This window comes from Sylvia atricapilla, chromosome 6, assembly GCF_009819655.1.
Source record: "Sylvia atricapilla isolate bSylAtr1 chromosome 6, bSylAtr1.pri, whole genome shotgun sequence".
Lineage (NCBI taxonomy): Eukaryota > Metazoa > Chordata > Aves > Passeriformes > Sylviidae > Sylvia > Sylvia atricapilla.
The window spans coordinates 9779737-9803227 of NC_089145.1; the positions used below are offsets into that span (position 1 = coordinate 9779737).

Consider the following 23491-nt stretch of genomic DNA (forward strand, 5'->3'; position numbering starts at 1 on the left):
TTTAAGAATAGCAATGTTTTAATTCTTTTAGAAAATAAATAACTCAGAAATGTACAATCCATAATTCCAGTACTCAGGTGACACCACAGGGGAGATGTGGACTCTTGTTCAGACTAGGCTTGGAATGTGCGGTCTCATACCTGCTTGACCTGGGGTTTGGTTTGTTTTACAGCAGCATTTTTAATTGTTTATTAATGCAGCTTCAGGTGTAACTGTTCCCCTGTAGGACACACAGCCTGGTGTTGTTTGCTGTGGTTGAGCCCACTTTCCATCCCCATCCCTACCTGTGGTGTCTCTTTGCATCAGTGTGTAGGGGTTTTGGTTTGGTTATTGCTGTTTCATTGAACCGTGTGGAAGATGGTAGGAGGAGTTGGACTGATGTGAAGGGATGCATGTGAGGATTGATGACAGAACTGACTGTAAAAGCTGGTCTGAATGTAAAGTAAATATTCCTGTAGCTGCTGCTGTGATGCCCTCAGGGAGCTGGTCTGCAGGTACAGGCCCTTACCGCTGCTGAAATACCTCACCGTTCAAGGCTGGGGGAAGACAGAGGGTGAAGTACTCTGAAGAGCGAGCTCTCCAGCCTGCTTCCAGATATCTGGGATAATGTAGTACATTCCTGAAGGATTTCAGGAGCTCCCCAGAAGGTAAGGGATGGCAGTAGTTTGTGAAGCTGGTTGTTACTTCAACATACACCTTCTTGCAATGAACAGTAAGGAAGGGAATCATCTCAGAATATGCTCTCTTCTATCTCCACGTCCATTCCAGCTCCTGAGGGCTCAGTCATTGCCAGTGTAAGCCTGGACGCCTCTGCCACTGGGATACTTGCTTGCAGTTGGTCTGTAAAGCCTTGTTCTCCCTCAGGAATGCTCTGACCTGCTTCCTTCCCAGTCTGTGGCTCTCCAAGAAAGCTGGCTTTGGTGTAGTTCTTCACCATCTCCTGAACCTCCACGTTCAGAGTTCTCAAGTTCTCCTCATATTCCACCCGTACCTGCTGCCAGAGCTGCAAATGGAGAATCAGGTCATTCCCGCAGTCTGGAGGCAAGCAGAGACCTGGACCTCTGGGATGAGCCGCTGGTCTTTCTGGGGTCTGTGTGGGCCCCCTCATCCACTTTCTCACCCCCTGGAATGGGTGGGCTGAGGGTGGCAATATTGATTCTCTGCGGTTTTGGACTTCTTGTGTCAAGGAACAGCTCTGCCCCTAAATGTCCTTACCTGGCTCTCTCTCTCCTTGATGGACTGGAGACTTGCTGCCTGCTTCTCCTCCAGTTTCCGCTGGAACCTGCCAGTCTTCTCTGTAACCTTTAAAAATAATAAATTACCCCCCCTCAGGTTCCAGTTTTATAAGCAAGGGCTTTGGACAGCCCAAGCTCAGCCCAGCAGGGTAGGCCTGGAGCAACAGCCTGGATTCAGGGACACCACGACAGCCTGACAGGTTAGTGCACACAGGCACGTTGGACGTAGGGACAGGGACACATACACAGGGATACATGGATACACAGACTTGCGTAAGGACAGATACCTGGACACCCACATCTATGTGTGATACATGTACTCACACAAAGACAAGCAGGCACAGGTATACATGGGCACACGGACACCCATGGACACACTGTCACAAGGACACTGATGGAGATGGATAGAGACAGACACAAATACCCATGGACACACCCAGACAGAGGGACACAGACATGCATATGGCCACAGGCACAGGACATGGATGCAAAAATGGGGATACAGACACAAGGAGACATGCACACAGACGCAGGCTTCAACAGCGACACATGGACACAGACACACACAAAGACAGGAAGTGACATGATCATAGAGACACAGACAGGTGTGGGCACAGACACGCAGGGACAGAGACAAACACAGATGGAAACGGGCAAACAGGACATACGGACATAGCCACAGACACACTGACACGTGGACAGACACAGATGGATACAGATGCAGACAGATGGAGACACACAGGAACACATGGATGCAGACACGGGCATATGGATGTGGACACACACACACACACAAATGGACATGGACAGAAGCAAACATGGACACACACAGGGATGCAGACACACTGACGGGCACAGACATGGACACAGACATACACCTCAACACACACACCCCCCTGAATGTGAACATATGGATACATGCATGGACACAGAGACACATAACAGATACACAGAGACACATGGAAACAGACACAGGCAGAGAGACATAGATGCAGACACAGATACACAAGCACACACGTGCAGATAGATAAATGAACACAGACATGGATGCAGGCAGACAGACTGACACATGGACATACAGATGCACACACAGACACACGCACACAGGCAGAAATGTGGACCACAGACGCACGCATGGACACAGGATATGGATACACAAATGGGGACATTGACACACACAGACACATGAGGATAGAGGCCATGGACAGACACACACACAGGCTTGGATGCAGACAGATGGACACAGAGACACGTACAAACACAGACAGACATGTGGACCCTGGACAGATACGCACAGGGACACACAGGACACAGGACATGGACACATATACCGATGAGGATGCAGGTTTGCAGACATACAGATATAAGCAGACACATTGATACAGACACACTGACAGAGGCAAACAGACACACACTGACAGACACAGGCATGGACACAGATGCAAATACAGACGCACACACAAACATAGTCACTCAGGCAGACATGGACACAGGCAGACACATGTTCCTAGGCAGCAGCACAGAGGCATGCAGACATGCACACACCTGGACATGGGGACACAGGAGGCAGAGACACATGGTTGCAGACATGGACATACACCCAGGGACAGGCACACAGAAATACATATGGACACACATGGCTGGACACAGAAAGACAGATGGACACACAGACTCCCACCAGAACGTGAACATAGACACACACACACACCTGGATGCACAAAGACACCTGGACATGGACACACATGGACAGAAACACCTAACCCATGACACCTACCCACGGACAGTTACAGACAGATGGACACCCAGACATACACAGACTCACACACAGAAACACAAACATTGACAGACACACATAGACACAGATGGATACAGAGACAGAGGGACACACACGCAACCCCCACGCCCTTCCATTACAGCCACATGCACACATTCAGGGACATGGGCATACAAAGGCACTTCTGGACAGGAGGACAGACAAACATGGACACACACACAAAGGTTCACAAAGGCTCATGCACGGGGACACAGACACATGAACATACAGAAACAGACAGTTACATGGACGTGCACGCAGGAATAGATTGACATGTGACACTCTCACGGACACAAACGGGGAGCCAAAGGCTGAAACAGACAGACACCCAGATGTGTACAGATGCACATAGACACACCCACATATGGACACAAGATACACACAGCACACCAAGACACACACCTGGTCACAGGGACACAGAGACAGACAAACATACATGGATATACATATACAGACTCCTGGACATAGAGACATATGGACACACACATGGATAAACACAGACATACATGGACACGTGTGGAGAGAGACTCACCTAAATGCATAAACTGGGATGCATGGACACACAGTATCTCTGACACAGGGACAGATGGAGACACAGAAATGCACACATCAACAAACACAGACTCACAGTCCACACATGGACACATTGGCAGATCTACATGGACACACAGAGACATAAACAGATAGGCACAGATGGACACACACACGGACTCACACAAGGGGACACACATACACAGACGTACATGGACAGAGGGATGCACAAACAAAAAGACATACATGGACACAGATGGGCATACAGACACCTGGACCCACGGACACATGTACTCAGATACCCAGACAGATAGGGAGACACAGGGACACCTACAGACAGACATAGACCTAGATGCAGACTTTGACACACACAGGTACACACATCCTGACCCAGACACACAGATGTGGACACACATGAACACAAAAACACATACATAAACATGGACAGACAGAGACACCCATACACAGACACACAGACACATACACGTGCAAGGACACACACACGGACACAGAGGGATGTATGGACTCAAACGTCAACACTCACTGACAAACAGACATGGACTCAGCTGTGTCTGGCACTGGGTCTTCAAGGGCAGAGCTGGGGTCCTTGAGGTGTCTTTCCTCCTGCCAGGCTTTCCATTGTTCCCAAGCCCTGGGCTTGGGAACAAATGCCCTGGCTACACTGACTGAGTTCCCCAGGCCACCTCCTTGCAGAACCCAGAGCTGCAGCGGCAGCCTGACCTCCCAGAACTCACCCGTTTGACTGTCTGCACCACTTCTTGAATGTGGGAGTTGTTAATTTCTTTCTTCAACCTTTAAAGAAAATTATAAACCCCAGTAAAATCCAGCTGTTCTGCTTCCATAAAAATCCATTTGTCAGTACCGATCAGTGCCATACTGATCAACAGGTGTGGTTACATTCCCACACTGTCCTGCCACAGGGAGAAGCTGCTGTAATTTTAGGAAGGACAAATAAAACACCACTCAAATTTTCCTGAGCCATAAGGCAAATAACTGGATGCAAAATTCTACTTTTTCGGCTTCCAAGTCAGCAGGAGACCCTGCCTCCTGCACAGAGCCCAGGAACATCCACTCCCGCACCTCTCCTGAGCAGCCTTGTCACTGGTATTCTTCAGCATGGCCTGGACCCGCTCCACTCTCTTTGCCTCCATCCGCTTCTTAATGTCTTTAATGTTGCTGTGGAGAGAAGAGAGGAGATACAGGCCTGGTTAGCAGCCCCAGACAGCAGAGCAGTCCGCCATCCACTGCTCTCTGGAGCGCTCCGCTGTCCAGAAACAACAAAGGTGGGAGACTGTGCAGCAGGAGGCCTGGAGTCTTAAGGATGTTTTAAGTCCTGAGTCAAGATGTGTCCTGTCCCAGCAGTGGAGGCAGCACGTGCTAAAGGCAACTGTAAGAAAGAACAAGTGTATGGGAAGTTTTCCCTCCTCCACCTTCCCAGTTTCCAGTCTGTCCTCTAGTATCTATGCACATACCATGTTCCGTGATGTCACTCATACTTTGGAGCTCACATCTACTTTTGGATTTCACAGCTCTTTGCCGTGAGAGGACCAGGACTTAATTTATACACAATGGGACACAGGCACCCCAGACATTCAGTAGATGTCCCACCCTTCTTTCCAATGAGAAACAGTGAGCAATCACTTCTTGCATCCTGACCCTTCATGATTAACACATTCCTGTCACATTCCTTCAAACATCTATTCTCCTAGCTGTCCCATTTAATTCCTTTTTGTGCATAAATTCCTCCTCAAAAGAAGGCTGTTCTTGCTCTTAAAAAGACTTTTTTTTTGTTTGAGATGGCATACTCAGAAGGGGACAGCTCTGCGCAGATGGATCCAGTGGCACAACACTCACTAAATCTCTTTTTTTTTTCCTTGTACAATTCCCAAAATCCTGTTTGCCACTTTGGCCACTGCAGAGCTGGGAATGAAGAGCATCCACAGCAGCTGAAGATCTCTTACCTGAGTGCCAACACCAGTGCACAGCTGGGCTATAGCCAGGGTTTTCCATTCAGGTTATTTTATATTTATTCCTGCTGACCTGAACTGCCATTTCATTGCCTGTTGCTCCAGATTTTGAAATCTTTCTGGAGCTTCTCCCAGCCAGGGAGATGTGACTGTACTAATGACATCCTACTGTCAGCTAACCATTACCTGGCTACTCACCTATTTCCTTAGACTTGCCTGAATATGCTGAATAGCTGAGTAAAGAGACTCTGGCTTGGGACAGGACACAAAAAGAGGGAGTTTTATCTGAATTTGCAACTAAAGACTGAGACAGGATTTAATAGGAAGTAGGAATCAGTGAGGATTTTAGCTTCAGGACAAAATTCTTTCAAGAACAAATGGATACATGTCTGGCTAGAAACCAGTCAATTGATTCTGACAGTTTGTTTAAATACTGGAGCCGAGATGCTCAATTCACTTAGAAGATGGAGTGGATCAGTCCCTGGAAGGGAGTATTGTGAGGTCCTGACTGCAAGAGACAGAGGTAGCAGCCTCTGTGGTCCTATGCAGATGGAACATTGTATCCTGCTTGGTGCCTCCTGGCAGGAACACTGTTCTGGGGATCACAAGAAGCACCTGCTGTCTGTACTACCATGTGAGATCCCGTGTCACATCCCCCTGCCTCAATTTCTCACCAAAGGAAAAGAAAATCTCCTCTTCTTCATCCTCACTCCCTGGCTGCAAAGCAGAGCTTAGAGATCCAGCAGAAAGTGCTGCCTTGGAGCAGAACCAGGCGTTATTTGTGATTCCACTGCTGTATTTACCTTTCCGACGTTTCCCTCAGCATCCGCAGCTCAGCTGCCTGCTTCTCCTTGGCCAGCTCCAGGATCCTGGAAACTTGCTGTTTAAGGGATGAACACAAGACAAAAGGGAACAAAGCAGGATGAGACACTGCACCCAATCTGTATCAAATTGCACCCAAGTCAGCTGTACACCTCCCCACAATGAATTCCAAGAGCAACAAATTCCGAATCCCCAAGGCTCGGGGCAGATGCTGGCACAGGAGTGAGCTCAGCTGTGCACACAGGCCCCACTGGGCCAGTGGACTGACACTTGTGAGACAGGAAGGTTTCATCCCTGGCTCCTCTCCCAGGTAAGAAACCTGATTCTCAGGTGAGCCCGTGCCCAAGTGTTATTTTCCCCTTAGGGTTGCACACAGCTTGTAAGAGGTGTGTGCAAGCCTAAGGTGCACCAGGGAACTGAAAGTTTAAGATCTATCAGTGCAAATTCCTTCAGAAAGCACTCATGAGAAAAGGCCTTCCAAGTTTGGAATCATTCCCCTTTCACTGGAACAGACAGCATATGCTGGATTTACCACCACCATCCCATGGCCTGCACTCTGTCCCCAGGTAGCACCATGGCTCCTTCTGACCTTGGCTGAGCTCAGTCTGCAGGACTCCCCTCACCTGGACTCTGACTTCCACCAAGTCAAACACGCTCTGATGGTGCCACTGGTGAACCCTCAGCCCACCTCCACGTCACCCCAGCTCCGAGGCTCCCGGAGAGGTGGCACCTGGCAAGGTGTGAAGCCACTAAACACCACATTAACTCCACACTAAGGCATCAGAAGAACTGTAGCAGATGGAGCCTGATGTGCTCCAGGGCAATGCTACTCTTTTTAAAAAAAAACAGCAGACATATAAAAATGTTTCTGCAGGATTTTTAGGGCTTCTAAACAAATAAGCTTTTATGTTTTCACTCTCAGTTCATGGACCTGACAATGCATGTGTCAGGTGTGTTCTGGGCCCACATTCCCAAGCTCAGTTTAGTGAGTGACTTGGGATTTTTTGGGGTGTCCCAGGATACGTTTTCAGGTGATACTCGCAGTGCTCACCTCGGTAGCATGCTGCTCTTTCTTAGTTCGGATCCGACTGTGGTGCTCCTCCCCAAGGTGGATGAGGTCCATCTCCAACCTCTCCCCCAGCTCCACGAGCCAATGGCAGTCGATGCCATCTGCTGCTTTTACAGGATTTTCACTGGTATCAGCATCACTTGGGGTCACACTCCTGCAGAACAAAACTGGGGGCTCTGCTGCTGCTTCTTGCCATGCCAGTACAGTCCCAACCTTCCCACCCACCCTCAGTGGGAACAACCCAGGGACATGCAGATGCCTGCACTGCTCCATCTTCCTGCAGAGAAGGGGAGCCCATGTGTCCCTGAGGATCCTTGTTGTGGTTTGGGAAGGTGACCCCCAGGCTATGGTTACCTCTTCTTCTGGGTTTTCCTTGTGCGTATTGTCCTTTTCTTGCCCCCAGGGCAGGCCAGCTCTGAAAAGAGTGCAGAGTATTTCTGCAGCAGCTCCTCCCTCTGTTTGCTTCCCTTCCGCTCCAGCTCCCTCAGTTCCTTCTCCTGCCTCTTCAGCAGCTTCAGGAAGCGCTTCTTCTGCTGCAGCTCAGCAAGGCTGATTGTGTCAGGCTCTGAAACACAAAATAAAAAGGCTGAACGGGGCCAGCTGCTTCCCAAGACGCGGAGTGGGGAAACTGGAGCATACAGCTCCAACACATGTCCCTCCATCACTACATCCAAAGCAGAGCCCCCTCTGCTTCACACCTTGGGCTGCCTCTCCCCAGGTACATATTCTGTCCTGGCAAACACTTCTCTTTAGGAATAACTTCTAAGAAAGCAATGTGCAGAACAGTTATTTGCCAACATATCCTGAATGAAACAGGTCTCCTCTTGTGCCTTAAGTACAGTTTTGAGGCACAATTAGGCCCCGTGTTTGCAGGACTTGGCATCACACTGCATTCGGGCAGCCAGAAGCAGGTGAACAACACGTTGCACTGGGAGTGCAGGTGTGCTGAAGGAAACCTGTCCTTGAGCTCCAAGATTCCTGGGATTTGTCTTTAGTACTGGCTCCACCAGGCAGGTTTGGGACATGCCTTTTTAATTTGGAAATGTAAGATCAGGCAGGGCCTCAGCCCAGGTGACCAGCATGAGGAGTTACCTGCCATCTGCATTACTTCTAACACGGCTTCATCCTTGGTGAACACTGCTGCTCCTGAAATCCCAAAAGAAATTCCTGTTAATGTCCCATCTTGGATATCCAGGTTAGAAATGGACAGAAGAGAGCTCAGCAGAACACAGCTCGTGTGAAGGATGTTTGTGTTAGTACAGAAGAATTAATTAAGCTGCCAATATGCTTAAACACTTGGAAACTTACCTGTGGACCCATTAGAGGGAGGAATGCTGGGTTTCCCAGTGGGGCCTGGCACCCCATTAGTCTCTGCAAATGAGATGTTTGTTTGCATGCCAGGCCTCTAAAACAAAGATCAGAGGTAAATGAAAACTCCATTATTTCAGGCTGAATTCATGGAAGGTGCTCTAGATAACAGCCTGGAAAAACTCACCTCCCCTGAGGTATCCTTGAGCTTCGCCAAGCGCTTGTCCTGAAGGTTGAAGAACTTGATGGGGTTGGAGAGGGCAATAGTGAGATCTGGAAAGAGAGAGCAGGGCTTGGCTTGAATAGCAAACAACCCATGGACTCATATTCCCTGCCCAGCACAGGACACTGTGAAGAATGAATAGTTTGTGTTCTCTGCTTGTAACCAAAGTGTCCCTGACAGTAAAAGGAAGGGAACCTCCTTCACCTCAGTCCCAGTCCAAGGCCATGGCTCACAACTGATGTTCAGGGCAGCTCTGTGATTTTGGGAACTCTGCTCCCAAAAGCCAGGGCCAGGTTAAGACTTTTCCCACCTGCACAGCTGCCTGCTCCAATTCCAACCCAGTGTTGCATAAACCCCATCTTTTTTAATAAAAATGTGATAAATCAAATTTCTCAGGATTTCCCCAGGGAATAAAGTTAATTTCTATGAACAAAGGGGAGGAGAGAGCAAACATGAGAAGTATTCACAAGAGCTCCTGTGGCTGATGCTGTTACACTCTGGGTTTGGTCATGACTGTTAATTCCTGTGGTGAGGCTTCTGTCACATCCCACTCTGACCCTTCTTAAAGGAAGGTCCCCATATCTCAGTACCAGCAAGAACCTCCCTTCCAACAAGGAAGAGCATCACTCCTAAAACCTCCCTAAACCCCCTGCTCTCTGCAACCCCTGGGAGATGTCACCTATTCCCTCAAGGGAACCTCTCCCTGCCTCTAAACAACAGTAGGGCTGAGCCATTCCACACTGGAGCCTGATACACCTGCACTGCACCTCAGGTGGGAACCAGGCCCAGCTGCAGTGGGAGCCTCCATGCACTTCCCAAGGCAGCGAGGCTGTGACAGGACACTGGCATGCACTCAAGTCCCACCCTGACAAGGAACTGAGGGTGCAGCAGGAAAGCACTTCCCAGGCTGGAAAAATGCTTCTGAATCAGAGTTTGGAGGAGGCCAGAAGCGCTCCCTGCACATTCCAGTGCTCCCTACCTGCCCAAGCATCCGGCACGTAGTCCTTGATCTCCAGGAACACGAAGAGGGCGGGCATGGTGAGCGGCATGTTGCTCTCGCTGCGCAGGCACACGTGGTGGTAGCCTGGGGCAGAGAGGGGAGGGAGCTGAGCTGGCAGCATCCTGTCCCTCCCTGTGTCTGCTCCAGCAGCCCCAGGCCCTCTTTACAGGAGGGCATGGTGACTATATCATGGGATAAAGCCAAGGCTATAACAAGATAGATTTGAAGGTTCCACTGCTTGTGGGCATGGAGATTAAGGAGCAAAGTATGCAGCTGTTTGTATCATCTCTATGACTCCCACTGGACAGGTCTCAAGGGCACAAAAGCTGAAGGAATTTCCACTGATTTACCTGGATGCATTGCGATGATGGGAATGATACGCTGGCCAATGAACTTCCCTCCTTCTTCCCAAGCCACCATTTTAAGAGACGCCAACTCAGGCATCATGATCTAAGGGAAAAGCAGAGTAAGGCACCAGTGTCCTCACCTCTAACTCCCGATAGCAGCATCCTCCTCCTTCCAACCAAACAACTCCATCTCTTCCAGGATGGCACTGCCTATTTCTGCATCTTGTAATTTAAGGGCACAGTTTATCATAGACATCATAGCTGAATGCCCAGAAACTCCACCAAACTCAGGCTTCCCATCCTGCACAGGGTCACAGGTTACCTAAAGACAAAAAAACCCTCCAAACCACTGCTTCTAGGAAAAACACACTGGAGAATGGAATGATCTGAGATGGATAATTTAGCAAATATGGTTACATTGCTAATAGAGACTTTAGACTCCCTCCTTCCCTGTATTCTTGTGCCATAAAATGAACTCAAAATTATTCTGCCAGGAGTGAAGCCTCGGAGCAAAAGGGGGATATTTCAGCCAAGCAGGCTGAAAATATCTGTAGCTTCATACTGTGCCTGACAGATGAATTGTATAATGTGTACTTGACTTAACTTCCCAGTGCCCTGCAGCTGGATTGGTGATCACTGAATTCCTGGGGAGAGACAGGGCAGCTTTCCATGTCCTAGCACAGCTGAAAACTGCTCCAGTTTGTTTCTTATTGACAGTTTAGACACAGAAATTCAGTTCCTTTCTGGTGCTGGAAGTTTTCCAAACTGATCAGTCTGAAGAGGGCATCACAGAGGGGAGACTTTGGATGCCTGTTATTTCCAGAACCATTCCCAGCTATCCCTTGTCTGTTCTGGGAAATATTGATGCAGAGTTGTTTTGGATATTGTTGTTAGGATATTACCTGAGAGTGTCCAGAGCCAGGCCTGAGGTCTCCAGAGGGGAGTCCCTTCTGCCGGCACTGACATCTCTCCCAAGGCAGTGCTCATGGCCATCAGGAGCTTTAAGGATTCTCTGTCTAAATTACTATCAAATGTTCTCACCTTTTCAAAAACAAAAGCCTCCTCTTTCCACACAGGGTTAATGGAGTTGGCCGTGGAGGTCAGTTTTGTTCTGTGTTTGCGTTTGGCATCCCTTGGCAGTCCAAGGAGCTCCACTTCCACATAGGTCCTCACACTTCGGTCCGAGAGGAACTGACCAGAGAGTACCTGTGAATGACACAGAGTTAGCAACTGCTGAGAAGAATAAAACAGAGCGACCCACCCATTCCTTCACTCCAAAGTCGCTCTCCCACCCCAAAACAGCTTTTCTGCTCCAGCTCTTCTTTTACCTCCACCCCTATTTCTTGCTTCAGCACTTTCCTCTCTCCCCAGTAGCACAGCCTTGACTGCCTCTGCACGGCAGATGCTCATTTTCCATTTTCATGTGATTATGATTAATTTAAAACAGCAACAAGCCTGGGAGTTGCCACAGTAACGCTTTCCCCCAGACTCCACAGGTTCCACGTGGCACTGAGAGTCCCCCTGGGTGACACAGGACAGGGTCCCCAGGCTGTACTTGCCGTGACACAGACAGTAGTGGCCACCAGCCCGTCGATGTGGTCCACGGAGAAGGGGTCAAACTGCTTGTCGGGGCGCCGCATGAACTCGTGCTTGAGCAGGTACCCACACTGCCCATTGAACTCGAACAGGGCCATGTTCTGCTGCATGGGGACATCTGAGAGCACAGCAACACCGTGAGACAGAGCTGGGAGGGACAGGCAGCCTGTGTGCTATGACAGAGCTGAAAGCTGCCGGAAGCTTGCAGCCCCTGCCAGCCCATGGCTCCTAAAGCCATCTTGAAAACTAATTAAGCCTCTCGGCACCCTACAGGGAAAAATATTACAGCAGCTGTTGTAAGGAAGGGAAGGGGTTTGCTTGCACTTGCACCTTAAGTTATGAGCAGAACTAAATTAAAACCTGCTTTAAGCAGCACCTGCTGTTTTTGGGTGGGAATAAGTAGCTACCTAAGCCCCTCTGCTCCTTCCCCCTTTCATTTTGGGCCTACTCTGAGTCCATCTTCTGTCTGACACTTCTGAGGACACTGCCTGGTGGTTGCTGCACCTGCCTGCACTGTCATCCTCTTCAGAACCAACCTTGCACTCACTCCCTTTTGTCTCCCATGCTCGAAAGATAACACAGCACTCTGAGAAAGGAAGAGAGGTAAGGTACAGCTTTCTCTCATGGCTTTTCTTTCCTTCTTATGCTGGTTGTGCAGCAATGAAAGGCCCTACCTCCCTGGTCAGGTCAAAATCCTGGAAATAATGGCACAGACAGGTTAGTGCTGTGGCCAGATGGAGCTCTTCCTCTGCCTTGTAGAGGTAGCAACCTGGGGGATGGGAGCTGCAGGTGCCTTCATGGATATGATTCGGTGTGACATCGTGGAACAGGACAGCCAGGGACAGGGACAGTGCCCGGACACAGGGTGACAGCAGTCCCTGTGTGTGCATGTGTGTGTGTGCCAGGTCTGTGCTGGGCATGGAAAAGTGCTGTTGGTCTGTGGGAGATCAAATCAGAGGAGAACAGCTCTTTGGGAAAAGGCACATGGAATAATGACCAGGGAAACGGCAGAAAAGGAAGAGATGGGGACCAGGAGCACCCAGGGACCAGCAGCAACTGACCTAACAGGCTCGGAGGCTGGAGCACACCCCGACACTCACCCATGGTCTGGAAGTTGAGTGCCACCATCTGACAGCCAACATTCCAGAACATCTGGGGCTGGTAATTGGAGGAGTCCATCCGGGTGCCTTTGGGGTAAATGCGACTCATCTGCCACTTGTTGTATCTACAGGCTCTATAGGAAACAATGCTCCTCCTTTGCCCTGGGGCCAGGCCACATATTCCCACTATAAAAACTGTTGGAGCTCTGCTACCAAATGCTCAGAGCCTTCCAGACAAGACCCCAGGGAGGCTCAGGCTCCTTGTCCATACACTTTTCACTTAAGGACAAGCATCTGGCAGTGTTGACATTGGCTACAGCAGGATGCATCCTGTCAAGGATCTCCCTCACAGTCCAAGCACCCAGCGGCACTGGAAAAGGGCTACCAAAAGGATACTCTACAAACTGCATGGGGAACTTGCTCAGGAGATCACAAGCCTTCATCTCGGTGAAGGAAGAGATGACGTAACTCCGGTTCTTCTCTAGAAACAGGAGATTGCATTTAGGAGCAAGGCACACCCAGTCCCGGTTCTGCATGGGGGACAGACAGAGCCAGGAAGCACAAATCGTGCCAGATTCCAAAGGGACTGAGCCTGACTTACTGGCAGAGACCTCGAAGGAGTTGAATTTAATGGGCTGTATGTAGTTAACCAGGCTGGACATCTCCTCATACGCTGTCACTTCCAGGCCAGCTGTGCCCTGAGCAGAAAACAATCCAAAAGGAAAGAAAGAGGTGAAGAGACCTTCCCTGAGATGAAACAAACTGATGAAACAAACCAGAGTGCTCAGTTTCTCTGGCTTCCCAGTTCTGCATGTTGGGCAGGGGCACAGAATCTCCAGGCAGCTGAGCAAAAATGGAATCAAGGCACATGGAGAGGTTCCAGGAAGGATGTACAAAGCCCAGGATCTCTTTGACCCCTAAGAACATGGAGTCTGAGACAAGCGGTGGATATTGTTTTTCCTTCTCTCCAAAGGATACCAGGGAGATGGAAATGGGAAATAGACATTTTATTCAAGGAAGTGCTGATCTCCTCCCTCCCCCTTCAGCAGCAGCAGCAGCACTTTCAGTTACAGCTTCTCAGACCAGGGCTGAGCCTCTACAAAACCCCCAAGGCAAACAGTTATCTCCAAATCATGCAGCATCAGCAGTAACTCCTCTGCCACATTCTTTATGCTTACAACAAATTTTCTCTTCTTCAGTTTCTCCTGCAAAAGTTGTGTGGGGGATGGAAAGCCTCTTGAAAGGTTCATTACCCTTCGCACTTCGGGTTCATTTCTCTTCAATAGGGTGAGGCCCCAAAGAAAAACGGAAGCCAGCAAAAGTCCAAACAGAAAAGAAAAAGAGCCAACAGTGAAAGTACCTCATCTGACTGCATCTTTTTTATTTCCTCTTCATCCAGGTTTCTGAGCTGTTCATCCTCTTCCTCTGGCTCCTCTTCAGCCACATCACCTGCCCAGACTAAGCACACAGGCCCTCATGAGTGGGTATGGATCAAGAGGACACACACAGGACCCTGCAGGCTGCTGGCAGTGGAGGGCTCTGCCAAACCTCACCACCAAGTAATGCTGGAACACTGAGGGGAAGAATCCCACAATTTTATTGGCCAAATCCAAATATGAACTGGTACACTGAGAACCAGCACACCCAAGAGGCCAAACCATTCCTGCTACAGGCTCCTCTTACACCCAGGAGTGACAATCACTAGGCTGTTTCCCCTCCAAGGTCAAACATTTTTGTGGGAATAAACGCCCATTTCCAGGTGTTCTGCAGTGGTGCTCACCTTGTCCTCACACGACTTCATGTGCTCTTACCATGACAGGGACTGTTCTACCACAGGGGCCTTGAGCCCAAGAGGTGACAGGAAGGGAGGAGAGAGGGGCTGAATGTTTCATGAACCTCCAGGACCCTCATAGTGAAGAACTAGACTGTAGTGAATTTGTGGTTATCAGAGAGCTACAAGCAGTAACAAAGTCCCCTTCCCTCAACCCAAAAGCCAGAGTGTATCAGTGGATCACTAAGGGATGATAGGCAGGTTGTAAATGTTTGTCTCTTTTGGTTGGATTAAGTCTTCAAAGTATTCTGAAAATTTCTTTTCAAGTTTTCTGTTGCTGCTTGGGATAACTGATTTAATGACTAGTGCTGTCCTGCCCCAAGCTCATATTGGGTGATGTAGAAGGCTTTGCCCATCACTTTTATTACTCCCCTTTCCCTTCAGACATACCAGTATCTTCAGCATCCACAGAGGTTGGCTGTTCAGTGGTTTCTGGTTCCACATTCCTCCCTTTCTTCAAAGAGTTTTCCCTCTTCCCAGTCATAGATTGGTTCTTTTTGTTTTTAATCAAGATTTTCCTTAAGAGATCATTAGGACTTGGCAGAGGAACTCCTGGCTTCAGCTGCAACAGATAAACTTCATCACAGAATTCAAACACTCACCTCTCCTGTCCCCCTGGCCAATTGCCAGTGCACAGACATCTCTCACCCGCTATACTCCCGATTTCCTCTATCTGCCAGCATATCCCACTAGATTAATGCAGATTTTCCCTAAGATTTCACCTGTGGTTTCAGACCAGCATTTTGCACCTCTCAGGCTCTGCCTTGCTGCCTACCACCCATCCTGCTAAAAAAACACCTACACGGCCTGAAGGCATCCGCATACCTCTAGCTTCCCATTCCACCTACTTCTCTCATTATATCCCAAATCCTCAGTCCCTCATCAGTACTCAGGGCAGATTTAAACACTGCCTGCAGCAGATTTAAAAAAGATCCCAGAGGAGGTGGCTCAAGATGAGGACATGTGACAGACTGCGCAGACAGCAAAGGGCTGTTAATAGCTTAGCTGATCTCTTGAACTGTTCCCTCCCTCATCCCTCTGTTCCTATTGCCTGGACATAGGGCTGGACAGTGGGCAGCTGCTGTTGGCTCACTGCTTCTTCCCAGCTCTTTTTTGGATCTCAGTGCTTTCAAACAAATGCTTGGGCCAGGTGCTTCAGCTGTCCCTTCTCTGTGCACCCCAAGGACCTGCCTTATGCCCTGCAGAACACAGGTCCTGCTCAGATGTTTAAAACCATGTCCCCTGGCAAGGCAGTTGTGGCACCAATGGTGCCACTGGACCCACCTACAGAAATACCTGTTGTACAGGTAAGATAAAGACTGGGGCCAGGCAGATGGGAGCTTTCCTCAGTTATTCCAAGCATGCGACACTTGTGCACCTGCCCCTCTATGTCTGGAAGGGAACATTTCCAGGTTAGAAGCAGGATTAGGCCTTTGCTCCTGTTCCCAAGTGCTGGCAGACAGAGGGACCAGTGCTGTGTACAGAACACACCTGGTACCCTCAGTACACCCTGGCTACCCAGAGCCCCTCAGGTGTCAGAGTGCTAAACAAGAAAACCTCTGTGACAGTCTTCCACCCATGCCTATGAACCAGGATCCATGTCCATGGCGTTGTGCCTTTTGTGGCACCTCCCAGCACCAGGAGTGACCAAGTTTTCCAGAAAGGCCTTCCCAGTGGCCTCCTGCCCCTCGTACCGGGTATTTCTCCAGTGGCTCTGTCAGCAGCATGTCTCCAAAAATGGTTCGGCAGTACTCAGCCATCTTGGCCTGCTGCTTGGGCCTAAGAGAGATCAGGCAGGAGTGAAGAGGAAAGCAAATGCCCAAATCCAGAGTTTGGCATGAACAAAATATTGAGATCCATGTCCTCTACCCAGGAAACCATCTCAGCTATGCAGATGTTAAGGTCCCATTCCCAAGCCAACTCCCATGTTCATACTCTGCAGCCCCAAGGTAAAAGGCTGCACAGCTGTGATCACCCCTCTCTGCAGGTTAAGGCTCATTTTTAAGCTCTAACCCACCTTCAGTTGTTTCAGAAACCTCAGTTAATGCTTCACTTCAGCTCGGCTTAAAACCCAGCAGCCCTTGCCTGTGTAATTTTCTGCTCCAGACACAGCAGACAATTCTCCCAACCACCAAATACTCACGAGTCCACATGGTTCTCAAAGGACAGGATCACAGGGTACGGAGATGTTTTAAAAGCACTTTCTGCAATGGCTTCGATGGCATCCTGAAGGAGAGGCCATGGTCAGAGAAAAGCTCAGCACTCATTAGTAACAGACACACAGCTGACCTCCCACTGAACAGACTCCGAAATTGTCTCTCAGGAGCTCCTTTTAAAGTCACTAAACTTCTCCCAGTAAGAAGATGAGAAGTGTCATCTTTTTCACAACTACCCAGATTTCCAGCTCCAGAGGATCCATGCTGAGCTAAACTCAACAGCTTGTGCCAAAATGAAGCTGAAGATGCAAGAAGGTGAGTTTTTGGTTTTGCTGCATAGGTCAGTGTACACATCACTGCATGTGAGAGCACCTGGCCAGAGGGACAAACCGCTGTCCCAAGCACCTTGAACTGGCACAGAATGGTGTGTGCAGAACCAGATTAAACCACTGTAGATTCTATCCATACTTACCTCTGAACCTGCCCAATTTTCTATCATTTCTGCTGCTTATAAATCCTTTTGCCTGGCAGCAGAGAGAGCTGGAGTGTTCAGTCACCAGCTGTGCTGACATTTCAAATGCAAATACCATAGAAACCTTCTCAGCATTAATGATGTAAGAAAAAATAATAACGTTTTCCCCAAGCGCCTGTTAAACTGCCACAAACTTTCCATTATTTTCCTTTCTGGTCCTACTAATTGGTAAAGAAGTGCCATTTGCTCCTTTGCAATTACAGTCCCCTGATCATCCCAAATCCTGGATGAGCCATGACCTCAGCACAGAGGGTGGCTGCTACAGCTGCTCCTCCATGGACCACTGGGAATCTGTCACAGAAGCCTCAAGGCTCTCAGGAGAAGCCTCAGACAATGCTGCTAAAAGGCCACAGGAATTGTAGTGGAAGAAAGGACTATGTGTTATGTAAAACCAAAACCAAGCACATGCTGTGTTAGCAGGTTATAATTTCCTTGAGGAATGGTCCCAGGCTTCAGCAGAACTCTGCAATTACAGCAGCTACAAATGCCATTATTTCTGTTCTATCTGCAGTGAACTGCTGTGCAAAAAGCAGCAGTGATACCACAGGGCTTTGAGTCTGAGGATGACAATACCTCTGACCTTAAGGACTGGTTTGGTTTGTTGTTTTTTTCTCCCCCTCACACATAAATATTTTAATAATAGTGAAGTGTGGGAATTGGGGGGAAGATACAGAAGAAAAATAAAGAGTTGGAAAAAATATCTAAAGCACCTCTACCTGTTGGCAGCAGCTGTGTAAAGGAGTGCAGAAAAAAAGTCAGTGTGATGCCTTTATTTGTAACTTGCAAGCTGTGGATAAATGCCCTGTACTGCCTGGCTTTGTGCTGTGCTTCTGAAGCCTGGGAGCTGAATCCTCAGGGAAGCCAGCTGCTCCACAAAACACATTCCAACATTCAGGTCATTAGGAAGGAATTGAACCCTCTTCTTCCAAAAGCCTCCACTTGAGGCTGTCAGCCATAGAAACCTGCTGCAGACCAGAAGATAAACTCATTTTAACTGTGTGTTTTCTAAAAGTCTGTTTGCTCCTCGGATGTGCTGCTATCTATAAATCCACCAGCCTCATGCCACGTTCTGTGCATCCATCCTGTGATACAGCCCTGTGTATGCACACACCTCTGCTTGGCCATCTCTCCATGGCTTCTGCCTGACTTCCCACATTTCCCTCATTCATTCACCCATCCATCTTCATCCAGCTGTCAACCTCTCTGCTACTCCTCCCATTCCAAAAACGTACAAAATCCAACCTAGTGCTTATCTGTTCACTTTTCCTTCTGCCCATACATTCGTTCCCCTGTCACCTCGCCATCAATCTTTTCTCTCAAACATCTTTGTCCTCAGCCATCTGGCTCCCTGAGCAATCAGTCTAAAAGCAGGCAGGGGAAAGCATCCATGGAGAAAGCTCGTCCCTACCTTGAAGAGGATCTCAGTTGTCATGGTGAAGCCGTGGGTGATGATGGGCTCCTCGTCCGGGGGCCGGCCTTTCCAGCAGTCCAGCTCCACGCAGCGGCAGCCGGCCAGCAGCGTCTGGCGGTACATTTCAGGAGAGGACGTCCCAGAAAACTGCCCAGCTGCAGGAGAGAGGCTCAGCCTTAGCTACTCACATGGGACAGCTCCTGCACACACAGGGTCAACAGGGATCTCTGCCAGCCTTCAGCAGGTGGATGCAGCAGACTGATGAGATGTTTTCATTTGCAGGCCAACGCTGCTTCGTGTCACATGGCATTTAGAGTCAGCGCAGCCCTCAAAGCCCTCAGGGCACACATCTGCCGGCTGATTGTGTCCCTCCCCCAGCCCCGGGCGTGTCTGCCCCGGCACTGCCGTACCTGTCAGATAGGTGTTGTGTGAGGAATTGATGTAGTAGTGCGAGAGTGGCTGGCTCATGTCCTGGTACAGCATCAGCTTGTCCAGCACTATCAGGTTGTTCTCGGGGCCACAGAGGAACCAGACCATCCCCTCCGGGGAGAGCTGCCCTGCACAGCGAACAGAGCTGTTAATGAACCATTAGATGCCAAATAGAACAGTTCTGGCACCACTTTGGAAAGCAGAAAGAGTTGTGGGAACAACAGGGAGTTGTGGGAACCAGGCTGACTGCTCTCCTGAGAAGCAGGATGGCAGAGGGCACGAGATCTTCTTCTCTTTCATCCCACCTCTGTAGCAAGTGCTTTGGGCTGAACAAGACCCACCTCTCTGGATGTTAAACCCGCTGGGCTCATACTTCTCTATCAGGCTCTGCACCTGCTCGGGTTTGGCTGGTGGGAAGAGGATGTCATTGAGGCGGGTGTCGCGCTGCTTCTTGTTGATGAACTTTGCCAGGTGCTCTTTGGTCATGTAGGGCTTTGCTTTTAGATGGCTGCAGTGAGAGAATCACAGAGGGGCAGAAGTAAGGCCAGAAATCTTTTCACACAGGAGAGATTGATCCTCCCTCTGGGCCCAAATATTTCAGGGTCCTGTAACACAGTGAGGTCTCATCCATTTTATTCAGGCTGTGAGTAAAGGCATTAAATGATCTGGGATCCTGCCTTCCTAAGGCTTAAGGCAAGACAAACCACATGACATTAAATCCCCTCCTTCCTCTCTATCTTTTGCCACAAGAGACCAAGTTCTGGGCTGTGGCTTGAGGGAAACTTACTGTGAGGTGAATATCTCATCAATCTCAGGTCTTGGACACAGATTCATGAGGAACGTCTTGTACACTGTCTCGGGGAAGTCCTCAGGGTTGATGGCATCATTCTGAGAAAGCAATGAAGCCGTGTCAGGACCACAGCCCTGTGACAGCTCTTACCTGTCATGAGCACCCACAGCTCAGCACTTGGCTGTGACAACCCCAGTAAGTGACTGGAACTTCTGGAAGGGTGTTGCTGCTCCTTGTGCCACAGAGTGCAAGTGCTGGAGACACTTGCTGGAAGACAGTAAGAACTGAAGCCAGCAGGCCAGAGTTCAGGCCTGGGAGTGGTACGGTAAGGTAAGCAACTACAAGCATCTCAGCTGATGGTTTTTCACAGCCAAGGGTACCTCAGTCAGGGGAGGGAAAAAGATCCTTCTCAAGCTCACGAGACTTCTGGATACCCAGAAAAACCCTTACCTTGCCATTTGGCAGATGACAAGCATTTAATGCTTCTTCTACCCTCTTCTTGTCTGCAGGGAACATCTGAAAAATACTGAGCAGACAAGCAAACAAAATCACCATGGGGCAGGAGAGAGGTCGAGGGGCTGGGGCTACAGGCAGTGCAGGACATTCCAAATGCACAGCAAGGGAGACAGGGAAACAACTGTAAGCATGAACCTGTTGTATTTCTCTGGGGAATGGTTTTTCCCTAGGACCCCTGAAGCCTGTAACCATGTAGTTTTACCCTTCTTTCCTTTCTTGACCTAATTGGCTGAGATCCAGCCATCGCCCTGGACAGAAACCTCGATAAGGGCCTGTCCTCCCCTCTTTCTTCCTCTTGTCCTCCGGCTCTCCAAGGCTCCAGCCCTCTCTCCCTCCTTCTGGACCTCCCTTGCCCTCTGGGCCTCCTGCCCTCGTTTCCCCTCCTGGAATAAACGTTTTGGATCAACCCGGGGCGTAAGAGCCTCTTTTGGATCTTTTACCCTATCCCTGAAATATTCCCCCAAAGCCTCCCAAGAAACTGAGCTAGCCCCGGGGGGTTGCAAGAGATTTGTTTCATGAACCAGCAAAGACAGACAGTGTTTCTCCAGGGGAATACCTGAGGGATCAAGTGTGATAAACCTACACATGATTTTTTGGCTGCTGATTTAGAGCAGCAGTTCTGTATTTCTGCTATGGACTCTGTAAGAACCCTATCACTCAAAATCCCTCTCCTGTCGTTTTCTGTCCCTCTTAGAGGTGCTTCTATGGTACTGTGGAGAAATAACAACAAATGAACTTTCCTTCCTTTTAGAACATCCCTGTCAACAGCACTGTGATCTCCTCCACAGGTAAATCCAGCCTCAGTTCTGTTAAGCTTCTGGAATCACAGGTGCTCATAGCAGACAGGGGAACAAGGAGTGCCCTGAGCTGCCAGGTGGGAGTGCCTGGCAGGGGCTGGAGTAGCTCATGCAAACCCTGCCCTTTGCAAGGCAAAACTGCAGCAGCTTTGGTATGATTCCAAAGGGATTTACATATTTAAAGGAAAGGCAAATGCTCATGGAATTTTCAGAATTTTCAGGAGTTTTGAACGCCTTACATTTTACCTGCACCTGGAGATACTTAGTATTTTTATAAACCTTGTTCTTAATCTGGACTATTTCATGGTCTGCATTTTTACCATTCTGCAAGAAATGGGCACTGAGGAGAGGAACATCTTGTAACAGATATTTTTTCTAGCTTTTTTCAGAGGAATAAGCTCTGCAGCAACACTACCTTGCTTGCATTTTAAAGATTAATTCAAAGCACTTTTCCCTAGTGTGTTATGCATTACAGACCTACACATTTTTAACAGCCCTTTGATTAATATTCTGGTTTCTAACAATGAAATTCTGCTGGTTGGTGGTTTAGAAAACAAATAACAAAAAATGTCTAGTGATGAATAAAGCTCAGGCCTCCAGGAGCCCATTTAGTCAGCACAGCCCTAATCCAGCACAGCTCTGCCTTACAACACACCCTGGGGCCTGTGTTTATTTGGGGTGATTAGTGCTCACCTCTCGTGATACTGTAACACAGCACAGATCTAGAGCAGAGTGGTTCAGAACTTCTCAAATGCACTGTCTGCAGCTCCTCATTCTTAAAACAAAAGGTAATTTATGGACCCAAAAGGGAATTCAACATGGCAGCGCTGCCTTTTGTCATTTTACAAGCTAAATCAACACAGAGGAACCACAGGACCAGCCCTGGAGCAATCTTACTTGGGAAGACACTGAACAGCATAAAATCAATTCCAGATTCATGCCAAACAGTGCAGAGGAGAAGGGACAGGCTGGGCTTTGCTTCCCATTCTAATGGGAGCCCTACCTGATGCACAAGGCCAAGCTGGGGACAGGGAAGGACAAATCTTTTCTGCTCCTAACCCAGCACTAACACTAGCCCAGAGGCTGCTTCCCTCTCATGCACATCCAGAGCAAAGGCTGAGGGACGGAGGAAGTGGGGAAGGACTGGAGTGCTCACAGGGGGAGAAAGGAGACAAGAAAAGCAAGGGAGCCCTGATGCAGGTGAGCTGGGGAGTCCAGCAAAGAGCTCTCCAAATAGGGAACTCCTAAGTGCAGCAGGAGAACTTCCATGGCCTGGACACAGAGGGAAAGTTCTCTGCCTCTTAAGTGCAAGAAGAGCGGACAGCTGAAGCCACTGAGCAGCCATCCTCTCATCAACTGCTCTGTCTGTAGTCTGACTGAAGACACAAAGAAACAAATAGCCACACTCACTTCCGGACAGGAATCTTTCCCTCTTCATTCAGTTGCAACTTCAGCTTCACTAGACTGTGAAAAAAAAACCCAAATAAGATTACAAAAATGCACTTGTGCAATCTTAAGAGATCCTACTAAATGAGAAGAAAGGGAAAAACATGCAATTGGGAAAACAATCTAACAATGAACTGAATATCAGGGTCCTAGAGATCATCAGCTTAATCTTGGCATGACCCAGGCTTTGGTCTGGAGGCTACCAAGGGACCTGAATGCTTAGAAGTTTGGGGTTTTTTCCCCAGTACTGTCAGAAAGAGCAGGACATGTATGTTTCAGAGAAAAAGGACATGGATGTTTCAGAGAAAAAGGTTTCTCAGAAAGGACTTACATTTTCTCTAGGAAGGTGTAGCGGGGAGCATTGTACGTGAGGGGATTCCGGGCAATGGCCATAATATCCTCAGCCCAGTCCTGGAACAAACAGGGCAGAGGCAGTCGGGCAAACATGGAAAGGGTACAGAATCCTGGAATGCTTTGGGTTGGAGGGACCTCAAAGCCCCTCCAGTCCCACATTCTTCCATGGGCAGGGACACCTTTCACTATCCCAGGTT

General features: G+C 49.0%; 1 protein-coding gene across 4 annotated transcripts in view; it reads right to left on the reverse strand.

Moving 5' to 3' along the window:
- The window catches only part of PLCB2 (phospholipase C beta 2), a 36612-nt gene continuing 13121 nt past the window's right edge, over window positions 1–23491 (reverse strand). The window contains exons 5-32 of one of the 4 annotated variants that reach the window (XM_066320663.1): window positions 23272–23351; window positions 22905–22958; window positions 20632–20707; window positions 20179–20279; window positions 19733–19899; window positions 19373–19519; window positions 18960–19117; window positions 17007–17089; window positions 16558–16642; window positions 15254–15425; window positions 14393–14490; window positions 13634–13730; window positions 13429–13513; window positions 13033–13157; window positions 11896–12050; window positions 11378–11542; window positions 10340–10439; window positions 9969–10073; window positions 8954–9039; window positions 8767–8863; window positions 8551–8604; window positions 7813–8023; window positions 7441–7612; window positions 6371–6447; window positions 4681–4776; window positions 4335–4392; window positions 1216–1302; window positions 1–1003 (exon numbers count right to left, since the gene is read on the reverse strand). In XM_066320663.1, the coding sequence (XP_066176760.1) occupies window positions 731–1003; window positions 1216–1302; window positions 4335–4392; window positions 4681–4776; window positions 6371–6447; window positions 7441–7612; window positions 7813–8023; window positions 8551–8604; window positions 8767–8863; window positions 8954–9039; window positions 9969–10073; window positions 10340–10439; window positions 11378–11542; window positions 11896–12050; window positions 13033–13157; window positions 13429–13513; window positions 13634–13730; window positions 14393–14490; window positions 15254–15425; window positions 16558–16642; window positions 17007–17089; window positions 18960–19117; window positions 19373–19519; window positions 19733–19899; window positions 20179–20279; window positions 20632–20707; window positions 22905–22958; window positions 23272–23351 (3264 nt within the window). In that variant the 3' untranslated portion in view covers window positions 1–730. The other 3 variants (XM_066320664.1, XM_066320665.1, XM_066320666.1) reach the window with 3 other exon arrangements.